This window comes from Pseudorasbora parva, chromosome 15 (assembly GCF_024679245.1).
Source record: "Pseudorasbora parva isolate DD20220531a chromosome 15, ASM2467924v1, whole genome shotgun sequence".
NCBI lineage: Eukaryota > Metazoa > Chordata > Actinopteri > Cypriniformes > Gobionidae > Pseudorasbora > Pseudorasbora parva.
Window position 1 is genome coordinate 116,444 of NC_090186.1, and position 14,539 is coordinate 130,982.

Genomic DNA, 14,539 nt, shown 5'->3' on the forward strand with positions numbered 1-14,539 from the left:
TTTATATCTCAGCTGGTTTGATACTGTAATCTAGGCCTCGGTGAGGGTTTATATCTCAGCTGGTTTGATACTGTAATCTAGGCCTCGGTGAGGGTTTATATCTCAGCTGGTTTGATACTGTAATCTAGGCCTCGGTGAGGGTTTATATCTCAGATGGTTTGATACTGTAATCTAGGCCTTGGTGAGGGTTTATATCTCAGCTGGTTTGATACTGTAATCTAGGCCTTGGTGAGGGTTTATATCTCAGCTGGTTTTATACTGTAATCTAGGCCTCGGTGAGGGTTTATATCTCAGCTGGTTTGATACTGTAATCTTGGCCTCGGTGAGGGTTTGTATCTCAGCTGGTTTGATACTGTAATCTTGGCCTCTGTGAGGGTTTATATCTCAGCTGGTTTTATACTGTAATCTAGGCCTCGGTGAGGGTTTATATCTCAGCTGGTTCGATACTGTAATCTAGGCCTCGGTGAGGGTTTATATCTCAGCTGGTTTGATACTGTAATCTAGGCCTCGGTGAGGGTTTATATCTCAGCTGGTTTGATACTGTAATCTAGGCCTCGGTGAGGGTTTATATCTCAGCTGGTTTGATACTGTAATCTAGGCCTTGGTGAGGGTTTATATCTCAGCTGGTTTGATACTGTAATCTAGGCCTCGGTGAGGGTTTATATCTCAGCTGGTTTGATACTGTAATCTAGGCCTCGGTGAGGGTTTATATCTCAGCTGGTTTGATACTGTAATCTTGGCCTCGGTGAGGGTTTATATCTCAGCTGGTTTGATACTGTAATCTAGGCCTCGGTGAGGGTTTATATCTCAGCTGGTTTGATACTGTAATCTAGGCCTCGGTGAGGGTTTATATCTCAGCTGGTTTGATACTGTAATCTTGGCCTCGGTGAGGGTTTATATCTCAGCTGGTTTGATACTGTAATCTAGGCCTTGGTGAGGGTTTATATCTCAGCTGGTTTTATACTGTAATCTTGGCCTCGGTGAGGGTTTATATCTCAGCTGATTTGATACTGTAATCTTGGCCTCGGTGAGGGTTTATATCTCAGCTGGTTTGATACTGTAATCTAGGCCTCGGTGAGGGTTTATATCTCAGCTGGTTTGATACTGTAATCTAGGCCTCGGTGAGGGTTTATATCTCAGCTGGTTTGATACTGTAATCTTGGCCTCTGTGAGGGTTTATATCTCAGCTGGTTTGATACTGTAATCTAGGCCTCGGTGAGGGTTTATATCTCAGCTGGTTTGATACTGTAATCTAGGCCTCGGTGAGGGTTTATATCTCAGCTGGTTTGATACTGTAATCTAGGCCTCGGTGAGGGTTTATATCTCAGCTGGTTTGATACTGTAATCTTGGCCATGGTGAGGGTTTATATCTCAGCTGGTTTGATACTGTAATCTTAGCCATGGTGAGTCTATTTCTCAGCTGGTTTGATACTGTAATCTTGGCCTCGGTGAGGGTTTATATCTCAGCTGGTTTGATACTGTAATCTAGGCCTCGGTGAGGGTTTATATCTCAGCTGGTTTGATACTGTAATCTTGGCCTCGGTGAGGGTTTATATCTCAGCTGGTTTGATACTGTAATCTTGGCCTCGGTGAGGGTTTATATCTCAGCTGGTTTGATACTGTAATCTAGGCCTCGGTGAGGGTTTATATCTCAGCTGGTTTGATACTGTAATCTAGGCCTCGGTGAGGGTTTATATCTCAGCTGGTTTGATACTGTAATCTTGGCCTCGGTGAGGGTTTATTTCTCATCATGTTGTTGGAAACATTGCCCATTGTTCTCTCACACCGGCACAGACGTCTCTGACACAGAACTACTGCCCATGAGCTGAGCAGTTTCTTCAGATATTCATGACTGAATGCTTAAGTAATTAGATTTTCCCTCTGTCTGGATTTCAGAAAGTGATCTCTATAATACACTTTTATTTCATCAGAGGATGACACACAACCCACCCGCAGAGCCTCAGAACCGCCTCAGTGTGTGAACACAGGGAATAATCCAGTACACATACAGAAAGGGAAGGGTGTGCTATATCTCCCAGCACTTGACACTAGTAATGAATAAGGATATTAACTCTCTCCCTGCCAGAATTTTTCATAATTTTCACAAAAAGTTCATGGCCCCCAGAAAATGATCTTGTATGAATATCTGAATATTCAATACATCAAAAGAAAGATCAGCGCTTCTGCTTTGAACAAAGCTTTACTCTTGCTTCATGTATTCATTTTTTTATCAACACTTAAATGTGGGTAAATTTCATTAAAATTTAAACATTTGATTTTTTAAATCTTGAATATAGAACATTTGAAACTGAACATCTGAAATGTTTTTATGTCAACATTGTATAGACATGCATTTTCACTCATCAATAATTCAGATGTACACAATTTAAATTTAGATCATAATGTCATATTTCTAGCTCCACAGTTTTTGTCCCAGTCTCTCTCCAGATGATCAAACACAGATATTCATTCAGTAACAGAAGCATGGTTTGAAGATGGATTCATGATGTACTCACTCATTGTATAAATTGTGAACTAAAATAGTTTCATAGGTCACCTTGATGGTTACTGAGACTGACGGTGGCAATCCTAACAATACTAATACTTCTTACTAATTGACATCATAAGTACGATGTTGCCTGTAATATACTTTGCTCTTTATATATGGTGAAGCGATACACAGCACACGCCTCTGTGAGCCTAGTGTAATGTCTGACAGGACAGTTAAGGGAATTAACCCTAACCCTATAATAATGAAACTGTCATAGCCTGACATCTCATGTGACTGCAGATACTGAATCAGGACAACACAAGCTTCAACCAACAAGTACTTGGATCCCCACAGTAGCCCAGGAAATAAGAAGAGATTCTGCTTCCTACCTGTAGATAAGGACCTCATCATCCGAGCAGTTGTACTGTAGCTGGTACATCTTGACTTTGGGAGCGGTTTTGCTGACGGACCAGCTGACCAGGGCAGACACAGCGGTCACCTCAGACACAGACACAGCCTTCTCTGGTTTGCTTCTGGGAGCACCTTTACTGGTCCTTGAGCTGCCTGTGATGTCTGACAGACGGGACTTGGGTTGGGAAGCCTGGCCTGTGCCATTGCTAATGTGGGGTAGCTGAATAATCGAGAGCTCTACGGAAGCAGTGGATTCACCGGCCAGGTTGGCTGCAATGCAGGTGAAGATGCCATAGTCCTTTGGCGTGGTTATTAGGATCTGCAGGGTCCCGTTGCGGTGCACCAGTGTGCGGGAAGAGTTGCCCAGCAGGCGATCATCAGGGGTCACCCAATGGATGGTCGGGATGGGATCTCCGATGGCTTCGCACCTTAGACTAGCAGCCTGCCCCTCCAGAACAAGCATCCTGTGGGTGTGTTGAGTGATCAGGGGCTGCTCACACAGAAACTCATCCTCCCGGATATTCCAGAAATAGCGACCCTTCAGGCCCGGAGGTGAGGCGCAAGTCTCCAGGTCATCATCTCGCTCCAGACGCCGGAACCACAGCAGCTCGCAGTTGCAGTGAAGCGGGTTTCCTCCAATGCTGAGGGACAGCTGAGGTGCGAATGGTGTGGTCATCACCTCTGAATCCTGTGCTCTGGCAAAGATGGGATCCGGCGGAAGCTTCTGGAGCCGGTTAGAGGTGAGGTCCAAGCGGGCCAGCCTCTCCAGATCCACAAAGGTCCCCTCGGGAATGTAGTCCAACAAATTATGGTCTAGGCTGAGCTGGTGCAGGTTGATCATCCGCCGGACCGAATGCCAGGGCAAAGCCTGGAGGTTGTTGTAGGACAGGTCCAGATCCTCCAGGGATGCAGCCAGGTCTTCAAACGCCCTCTCAGAGATGCGGCCCAGCTGGTTGTTATTGAGGATGAGATGCTGCAGACTGACCAGCCCTCGCAGGTCATCAGGGCCCAACTCCACTAAACGGTTGTTATCCATGTGAAGAGAACGGAGGGTCTCCAGGTCCCCAAAGGAGAAGGGCTGAATGTAGCTAATTGTGTTGCGGGAGAGTGTAAGGTCCACCAAGTCTGTCATGTTGGCGAAGTCCTGCCGTACGATTCGAAGGATGTAGTTTCCCCCCAGCCGGAGCTCCACAGTGCTGCGCTCTATATCTGAGGGCACGAAGAGCAGGCCTTTAGCAGGGCACAGGGTCCCCAGAGACTCAGACAGGTTCTGGCAAACACAGTACTTGGGGCACGCACGGGCCATCATCACCGCCACACCCAGAACCAGCATCTGGCAGAGCATGGGGTCCATGGTGGAGTCACACAACCGGACCTGCAGGACAACAAACAATCAGCAATCAGAGTCATCAGAGGATCATCACTGATCTCATTCAGCATCTTTAAATCAGGTTACAGTGACAGACGTGAGGACCAAACAGAGGACTTGTGTGTGTGCAGTAACTTTATAGATTCACTCAGTGAATACTGATCAACTAATGAAGTGAATCTATCTATCTACTCTCTCTTTCTGTCTCTTAGCGGAAGTTGAGTGAGTGGATGCGAGCGTGGGAGCGTGTGTTTGGCACGAGTGTTTTTTTCTTCTTTGTCCGTAGAGTGTAGAGTGTTCTGTGGAGGATTGTACTTTAGCAGTCGGAGGGATTGTTGGATATGATAGCGTTAAATACGCGTCTAGGATGAACAATGGAGTTGTGATTTTTGTGGACAGTTTTGATAAAGTTGCAACAATTGTTAAGAAAGGTGTAACGATTTGAGATATTATGGTTCATGCGGTGCCGCTCATTAATCCGGCAAAGAAGATAATGTTGTCACGAGTCTCTCCATTCATTAGTAATGAAATGTTAGAGTGTTAGCTTTCGAGACAGGGACAGTTGATGTCACCAATCAGAACGATTTCTCTCGGCTGTAAATCTCCGCAATTGAGACATGTTGTTTATTTTAGAAGACAAGTCTTTATGATTCTAAAGAACAACAATGAAGAGTTAAATTTAGTTTTCAAGTTCAGAGTGGACGATTATGATTACAACATTTATGTAACCTGAAAAGATGAAGTGTTTCAGAAGCGGAGTGGAGGGGCACCTCATACGAACCTGTTCAGAGAAATCTAATGCTGAGATTAATAATAAGGCTGTAGAGCAGGGTGAGTCAAGTAAATCTCAGAGACAAAAGCAAAACGAATTGAATAAATCTCTTGGGCAAAAACCAGATAAAACAAACAAACAAAATGAGAGAAATGAAATTCGGGGGCAAAAACAGAGTTAAAATGAATCGGAGCAAAAGCAGAGTGAATCAAAAGAAACCTGGGGACAAGATCAGAGTGATTTAAATAAAACACAAGAAGAAGAAAAAAAATATGAATTACAGTTTTTCCCAGTCGCTTTGGTACATTTCTCGAATCAAACTCACAATTTGCAAAACAGTAAGTGCATTTCTCAAAACAATATGTACAAATAGCAGAACACCATGGATAACCTGCAAAAGCCCCTCTCTTACTCAAAATCCTTAGTTCATCTCTCAAAAGTGAAAATATCAGTGTCGATGAACATGTCAATGCCATCAGAATGACGAGTCCTTGTGTCATTGTGTACGGATAAAACAGTCAAATTGTTTAGTCATGTTGTCAATATAACAGTTTACTCTGGAGGGATGTTCTGATGGAAAATATGGCTAAAGTTTTGTGTGTGTGTGTGTGTGTGTGTGTGTGTGTGTGTGTGTGTGTGTGTGTGTGTGTGTGTGTGTGTAATTGCAAGAGAATGGAAAAGATTCAAATTTACACTCTTACTGTTTGTACTGTAATTTATTGACAGAACATGTCATTGAGATACAGAAATGAAAAGACAGCACTGAATATATATATACCTGCTAGTTGATGTTTCATGAGAAGCACTAGAGAGAAAGTTAGAGAAAGTCAAGATTCACCTGGGCGTAATTTACCAATTTAGGACAGATTTAGAAAAAAGTCTATTGGAAATACAGAAAGTATAGAAATATGCTTGACATTTTATGATAACTTGTTCAACCATTTTGCATGTAAAGACTTATGCTATGAGCTTGTGCCTAAATGTTGTGGGGGTGAGACTATTCAACAGAGACCCAATATAATACATTTTTATCAACATGACATAAGCAACTGATAATGTAGGAAACAGCTGAGAATTGGACATAATCATTTGCATGGATGTACCAAAGCATTTGCAACTTGTTCAAAGAAATGAGGGGCGGCAGTGGCTCAGTGGTTCATGTAGGTTGTCTACAAACCAGAAGGTTGGTGGTTCAATCCCCGGTTCCACCTGACCAAGTGTCGAAGTGTCCATGAGCAAGACACCTAACCCCAGCTGCTCCCGACGAGCTGGATGGCGCCTTACATGGCTGACATCGCCGTCGGTGTATGAATGGGTGAATGTGAGGCAAAAATGTAAAGCGCTTTGGATAAAAGCGCTATATAAATGCAGTCCATTTACCAAATGAGAAACTGCTTTTTTGAAGTGACACGATGATGTGAGAATTGAACAGATAGTTTTGAGAATTTCAATTTTGATCTGAGAAATGTGCCAAAGCGACTGAGAAAAACTGTAAATACTTTTCAAAGACAAAAACAGAATGGACAAAAAGATTTTCAGGGACAAAAACAAAATGAATTGATGAATGAATCTCAGGGAAAAAACTGGATCAAATCAAATGGAAAATAATCGAAACAATCACACAAAGTTCAGATGCTTGAACAAAATAAAAGTTTTTTTTCATGTTCCCTCTCCAGTTGATCAAAACGATTTGGTTGAGAACAGTCAACAGCATGTTGTTGAGATTGAGGTTGAGCTTGATAGTGATGTTGAGGTAGATTCTGATGTAGATTCCTTTACGTCCTCGCAGTCCTTGCCCTGGGAAGAAGTGGCTACTCTATGTTGAGCATTAAGAAGTATCTTAGGAGCATTAAAGGGGTTAGGAATGTGAAGATTGAGAGTGTTTCCGGATCTGCATATTTTCATTGATTCCGTTAAGAATTTTCAAAAAAGCTCTGAAAGTGCAGGGGAGAAAGTTTTTACTGACCAAGAGATTTAACGTTTAAAGAAACTTGTTTTGAAAGTTAACAGGCAGTTAGAAGATGGTGATTATTTTTAGTAATTATTTTCATTTTGTTTTCTTTGGTTTTTCTTTAGTTTTTCTTTTTTTTCTTTTGTTCTATGAGTGAGTTAAATATAGACAGTTTGAATTTGAATGGAGCTAGAGACGAAAGAAAGAGAGCTTCATGTTTTAAACTGTGCTCCCTTAAAAAACGGGACGTTATCTTTGTAATGAAGTCGACTGGAAGAGAGAATGGGAGGGTGATGTGTTTTTAAGCCACAAAACAAGTAATAGTTGTGGAGTGGGTGTTCTTTTTTCTAAAAGTTTTAATCCTCAATCTATATAATGTGAAGAAATTATTAAAAGTCGTTTGTTAAAAGTTGGAGTAAAATATGAAAATGTACAAATTGTGTTTATTACTGTATATGCTCCAGCTGTTGGAAAAGAGAGATTGACGTTTTTGGAGAATGTTACTGATGTTATTAGAGATTGCAATGATAAAGAGTTTTGATTTATAGGTGGGGACTGGAATTGCACAGAGAATAGGCTTGATCATGAGAGCCTCATTCTGCCTCTCGTACCCGTCTCATTCAACTGTTAGAGACTCATGACCTGTATGATGTGTGGAGAGGGTTACATGGCAATCAGAGCCACTATACCTGGACTCATTGTAAAGAGAATTTATGGCCAGACTTGATCGTTTTTATTGTTAGAAATATCATGCTAACATTGTTAAAAACTCTTTTATTAGCCCTGTTGGGTTTTCTGATCATTCACTTGTTGTGATTTTTGTCTTTTTGAAATGTGTAAAACCTAGTAGTGCCTACTGGCACTTTAATACAGCTTTACTAGAAGATGAACATTTTAAAGACATTTTTGTATCTTTTTGGAAAAATCATCAAAGTATAAAAAATTATTTTATATCTTTACAACAGTGGTGGGACTTGGGAAAAGTTCAAACAATACAGTTGTGCCAGCAGTATCACTGTAATGTCACTAAAGTCTTGATGAAGTCTGTGAAAGTTCTGGAGTCTGAAGTGGAAGAACTCCAGACTTTACCTGAGGCCACAAAGGAGCAACGTTATTTTGAAGCTCTTGAGGTTAAAAAGTCAGTGTTAACTAATCTGCTTGGGTTATCCGAACAAGGGGCTCTGATTAGATCCCGTTTTAAAAATGTAGTAGATATGGATGTTCCATCACACTTTTTCTTTGGATTGCAGTGAAAAAATGGTCAAAAGAGACTGATTCACAGTTTAAAGTCTGATTCTGGACATGTAATGTCTGATCATGCTGATATTCGTAGACATGCTGTGAGTTTTTATAGTGAGTTGTACTAATGTGAGCCCCAAGAAGAGGAGGGGATGGCTCAGAGTTTTTACACTGGTCTTCCTCAGGTTAAACCAGAGAGTAAAACAGTTTTGGAAACAGATATTTCTCTGAATGAGCTTCATGAAGCTTTGCAGCAGAAAATCTCCTGGGCTAGATGGTCTGCTTGTTGATTTTTATTTAAAAAAATGGTTTATAATTGGAGAAGATCTTTTGGCAGTACTGAATGATAGTTTAACCATTGAATGTTTGCCTTTAAGCTGCAGAAGGGCAGTTCTTACCCTGCTGCCAATAAAGGTGACCTGCAGCTCTGGAGACCTGTGTCCCTGCTTTACACTGACTATAAAATACTCTCCAAGTGTTGGCAAGTAGACTGAGTAAAGTTATAGAACAAGTTGTTCATTCTGATCAGACATACTGTATCCCTAGGAGATTGATTTATTGATAATATTGTTCTCATTCGAGATTTGTTAGAAATATCTAAACTGTTTGGCCTTGATATGGGAATATTTCTATTGATCAGGAAAAAGCGTTCAATCAAGTGTTGAACACAATTATTTATGGCAAACAATGACTGCTTTTGGTTTTAATTCTGGTTTTATTAATAAAATCAAGACTCTGTACTGTGATGTTCAGAGTGTTTTAAAGATTAATGGTGTTTTGAGCGCTCCTTTTCAGGTCCAGCGGGGAATTAGACAGGGTTGTTATATTCTCTGGCTTTTGAACCGTTACTGCACAAACTTAGGTCTGTTTTAAAAGGGTTATGTCTTGACTGAAAGGAGGGTATTCATCACCGATTAGCTTGTTCAAGTTTTGTCGCTGTCAATGCTGTCTACAAGAGTAGATGTCTCAGGAATACCACCTTTCATTCCTAATGAATCGACTGAACAAGAATTGTGTAGATTTGTGAAATTTGCAAGTGGTTTTAAGACGGTGACTCTCGGGTGTAAAGATGTGCATTTAAAACACGTAATCTGGCTCCGCAGGCAAGTGTTCATGTTCCTGGATTCTCCAACACAGTCTTTGGATGTATACTTTAACATAAAGCACGGAGGAGGTTATTATACTGTGTATGCCAGTTCAGGGAGCATGAAATGTTTTGAATGTGGGGATGTGGAGCATAAGCATCTTACTTGCCCGTACAGAGAACGAGCTGATCGTGAAGAGAGCCACATTGAACAACTGCATGCCGCTGATAGGCAAGAAGGGATTTCAGCTTTTAGCATTAAGTTCACTACTTAGGGAGTATAAATGCATAGTGCAGTTAATGAGAATGTTGAGACAAAGAGATAATTGAGGAGATGATGGTTTTTTCAGAGCAGTCAACTTCTGTTGATTCTGTTGATGTTTTTGAAAGAAAGAAAACACTGGGGGAAAGCCATGGCTGAAAGTGTGCCAATGGAACAGAATGCTAGAAATCAAGCGGAAAGTAAAGTTGAAGAGATGGGAATTTTAAAATTCTTTGGGAGGAGTGGAAAGAAAAAAACAACATTCCTTTGAATCTTTAAATAAGTGGTGGGAAGGTGGGAAGGCTCAAATTAAACCTTTATATTTGTTCTTGTTATGTTAAAACCAGGTGCCCATTAGGCTGAAATGGTTACTTGCAGCAAGAAAAATATATACTCAATTAAAAGACAGATGCCTCAAGTACTTTTTTCTTCAACATGGAAAAACGAGTGTGAAAGATCAGCGCATGCCTGAGATGTCCAGATGGGCATGTGACGACAGATGGACGGGAAATGAGGAAATGTGCCGTGTTTTTTTTTTTTTACACAGAATTGTATGGCAAGAAGCAATGTGATGAGGATTGTGCTGAACGTAGTGTAGCTGAACAAGCTGAGCTGGATAAAGAAATAAGCTGGAAGTCACTACAGCTGTTAATCACTGACCTCAGGGCGAGCACCTCGACTTTAAGGGTGCTTTCACACCTGCCTCATTTAGTTCGGTTGAATCGTACTAGAGTTCGTTTCCCTCTTTGGTGCGGTTCGTTTGGTCAGGTCTGAAAGCAGCAATCGCACTCGGGTGCGCACCAAAAGCGGACCAAACAAGCGGACCAAGACCTCCTTGAAGAGCTGGTCTCGGTACGCTTTCAAACGGACTCTGGAGCGGTTCGTTTGTGGTGAGAACGTGATCTGACCTTGAACAGAACCAACTGCAAAAGTACTGATCATTTTTGGACTGAACCAGCTGCCGTAGTTAGCTGCGCTGACATTGTGTGCATGACATTATTACCTGATAGATCGTTGGAAATATTATGAGACGATGAGCATGTCAGTTAAAAATAATTAATGCACGCCTCCGCTTGAAGTGAGGAGCGATGCGCGCTCGCCGTCTGCAGTGCATTAGAGCGCTGTTTTCACGCCGCATCCGCGCTTCATTATAGAAAGGTAAGGTTTGCATACTGTGGTAAACACACACAGTGTAGTAGATTATGGCCAGGGACAAAACCAGCCCGCAGTCGTCTCTACATAGGGTTATTATAGTTTGCTGGCTTTGCAAACATTGTTCCAAGAGAGAGCGATTGATTCATCTTCACATATAGTTACTTTGAGATCTAAAACTGCACAGAGATTTATGAAAAGGGGTTAAGCTGGCATGAGACTACAAAGCTGGGAGGCTGGGTTTCAGCAAACAACTCTTTCTGTTAAAAACTGAAAACGCTGATCTTTCAGTGAATCAGGTCTACAGGCATGGCAGATTTGGAAGGTATCAAGAGACTCAAATGCCTTGCCTGGTACATGGGTTAGGTCAGAAAGTTCTGAAAGGGTTATTAAAAAATAGTTAAAAAAAGGGTTTTGCTAGTGACTGTGATGTGATTGGTCAATGGGAGGATGGGTGTGAATACATTTCCCCAACGGTGGGAGAGGGGCTGGGTTCAGACCAGAGTTTCCTTTCATTTTCAGATGTACAGCTGGCTTCTTTGAAGAGCTTGGCTAGAAATAGACTTATATTCTGTGTGAAGGTGCTCCGTATGAGATCTGTGGAAGAAAGGAAAACATCAAGGTGCCTTGATTTTTTTTGGCCAGATCAGTCGGGGAAAGAGATCTTTGTATAAACTGCTCATTGATAACCGAATGCGAGATCTTCAGTGGAGGATAATAGATGGGGCTATGGCCACTAATACACATGTAGCCCATTCAGATCCAGTCAAGGGGTAGATGTCCGGTTAGGGCCCAAAATGAGACTTTGGTGCGTTTGTTTTGCTGCTGTTTTAGGTTATAGGTGTTATTTAATTCATTAGAACAGTGGTGTTTGATTCATGAGAAGGGTTTTATTTTTCCTTTGTTTGTTTTTGGACCAAAGTAAAGAGAAAAAACAAAACCTGTTTTGATGAATTATGTCTTTGGTAAAACTTCTATATAGCTTTCAAGGAAAATATTCTGAATAAAGGGGACTATTTCTAGGAGCTCATCTTAAAATTGAAAATACTTATCACAAGTTGACTAATAATTTACAGTCTTCTTTTTTCTTAAACGTATTGTTTTATATGTACAATAAGCAGAATAATTAAACGAAAGGTCTGAAGGCCTGGAGCTTGCAGTGTCATGTCTGAAGCGAGACCCATATCGACTCGCTAAGGCAATGGAGTCACAGACAGCCTTACGGCAGAAAAATATGAAGTAAATCACTTTTGAGTGATTCGTTACAAAAGTGTGCATCAAATATGTTAAACACGTAAGCCAGACACGTGTGAGGCGTTAGAACAGACCTCATGGGTTCTCCAGCGTCATGCCCATCTGAGCTTCAGTTTCCACACTGGAAGCTTTAGAGCGCCACCTACTGCACGACACCCATGTGACCGCTGGCATAAAATAAAGGATCCGGCATCCGGATGTCCCTAATAATAATAATAATAATAATAATAATAATAATAATAATAATAATAATTCATCACATTTATATAGCGCTTTTCAAGGCACTCAAAGTGCTTTACATTGAAGGGGGAATCTCCTCCACCACCACCAGTGTGCAGCACCACCTGATGATGCGACGGCAGCCATATTGCTCCTGAACGCTCACCACACACCAGCTGATTGGTGGAGAGGAGACCTAGTGATACTTTGTGTAACAAATGCAGTTATTGTTCAATCTTAGTTAATGCAATAAATAATGAGACCTTATTGTAATTTGTTACCTGTTGTTCTTTATAGTCTAATTCTTTTGCACTGTAATCTGTTTGAAAATTGTACATTTACAGCTATGGAAAAAATCAAGAGACCAGTTAACATGATTTCTCTTATTTTTTTTCCAGAGCTGAATATATTTTTGGTGCATTATTGCATTTAAACATTCAGTTATTTTTGTCATTACAAAAATAGTTCTTAAAGCTGTTATGCTATGGCAACACTTTTTTTTTTGCAACTTATTTCAATATCATGATAATATCGCATACCGTGATAAAAGATCAGCAATGAATCGTAACACGAAAAATTGATATCGGCACATGCCTAGTAATGCAGCACGTTTGAGCTTCAGCAAGAACTAATGGGGCTTGTTCTCGTCCGTCAAGCAAGTGTGGTTGAGCTTCTTTCTGTTTGTTTGCCAGAATTTATAGGAGTATATATGAGTTTATATGAGTTTATATGATTTCTATGCATGCGATATGTGGCTGTAGGGTTGGGACGTCTTGAGTGTATTTACATTGACGGGTGGTCTGAGCCAATAGCTTTTGGTGAACCAGCGTGAAGCTAACTAACATTATCATTGTGGGTTTTTACTTCACTGGAGGCTTATTACACATTATTCCTTCACAAGCTCATTAACATGCGCTAGATGGGAGACATTTGTCCGCGCACAGACCTCATCACCTTCAGACCATGACAGAGAGACACCGGGAGGAGGATTTCCCCTAACTAAAGTCTGAAAAACAGAGGATGCTCAATACTTCACTTAATGAGCTGCTCCTAATTACGGTCAATAGGGCAAACCGTACTACAAATGACCTGCTTAGCAAAAGAAAAAAGATCAAACAGAAGAAAGAAAGAGGAAAAAAGACTGTTTGGAGTTCATGGCTGACAATTAATTGCTATAGAAATAATTGTTAATAATGGTTGAGTTGTTTTATTCATGTTACATACAAGGCAAGTCTAATTCACAAACACAAGGAATCCAAAGAATGTGCTGGACTCAAGGACAGCATAAACAGTCTTCGGTTACGCATTAAAGGCCCCGTTCTTCGCGATTCCATCTTTCAAACTTTAGTTAGTGTGTAATGTTGCTGTTAGAGCATAAATAATACCTGTAAAATTATAAAGCTCAAAGTTCAATGCCAAGCGAGATATTTTATTTAACAGAAGTTCCCTTTCAAAGCCTACAGCGAGCGGCCGGTTTGGACTACAGCGAGTGGCCGGTTTGGACTACAGCGAGCGGCCGGTTTGGACTACAGCGAGCGGCCGGTTTGGACTACAGCGAGCGGCCGGTTTGGACTAGAGCGAGCGGCCGGTTTGGACTACAGCGAGCGGCCGGTTTGGACTACAGCGAGCGGCCGGTTTGGACTACAGCGAGCGGCCGGTTTGGACTACACCGCTGCACTTCCTGCTGTGATGACATCACTAGAACCGTTTGCTGACTCCGCCCACAAGAACACGCAAAAAAGACTATGCAAAATTTTGGAGTGTCCCTTTAAGTGGTCGCTTTGGATGAACGTTTTTGCCACATAAACACATAAATGCAGTAATTGAGCTCCAGTTGCATCTCTACTTCATAAGTCCACGGGGCAGGTAACAGATGTCTGACTGCACATCTTTCGTCCCTAATGCACCACAGACAGACATTAAAATGAGCAAGAGCCATCCCTTTATTCAGATGCAGACTAGGGCTTGCCCAGATGAGTCGACTTTAATGCTCTGCCATGATGACTGTAGAGGCACAGCCGGAGCCATCTCCAAATACTGACATGACAAATAAATACTCAGAGGGCCCTCCACTAGACAATAAAAACCATGTTTTATTACACCATCTGGATGCTCAGAACTGAACGGGAAACTGCACGTTAATTGAACAGGTAATCGCCGTTCTAAACTAACGCGGCGCTGCATTGCCACATACACACCACACACATCACGTGGAGATCTGTTAACATAAGTTAAATCATTAAGCATCATGAACTAAAGAGTATTTTCACTGTAAGTTCATGTTTAGTAATGCCTAGTCACGTGACGTTGCAGAACTGCAGCACAGACATTCAGA

At 41.4% G+C, this 14,539-nt stretch overlaps 1 protein-coding gene across 1 annotated transcript in view; it reads right to left on the reverse strand.

Annotated features, from left to right (window-relative positions):
- Positions 1-14,539, reverse strand: part of lrfn2b (leucine rich repeat and fibronectin type III domain containing 2b) — an 81,743-nt gene that overhangs the window by 7,494 nt on the left and 59,710 nt on the right. The window contains exon 3 of the mRNA XM_067416592.1: positions 2,881-4,277. Within this exon, the coding sequence (XP_067272693.1) occupies positions 2,881-4,256 (1,376 nt within the window). The 5' untranslated portion in view covers positions 4,257-4,277. The remainder of the gene's footprint in view (positions 1-2,880; positions 4,278-14,539) is intronic.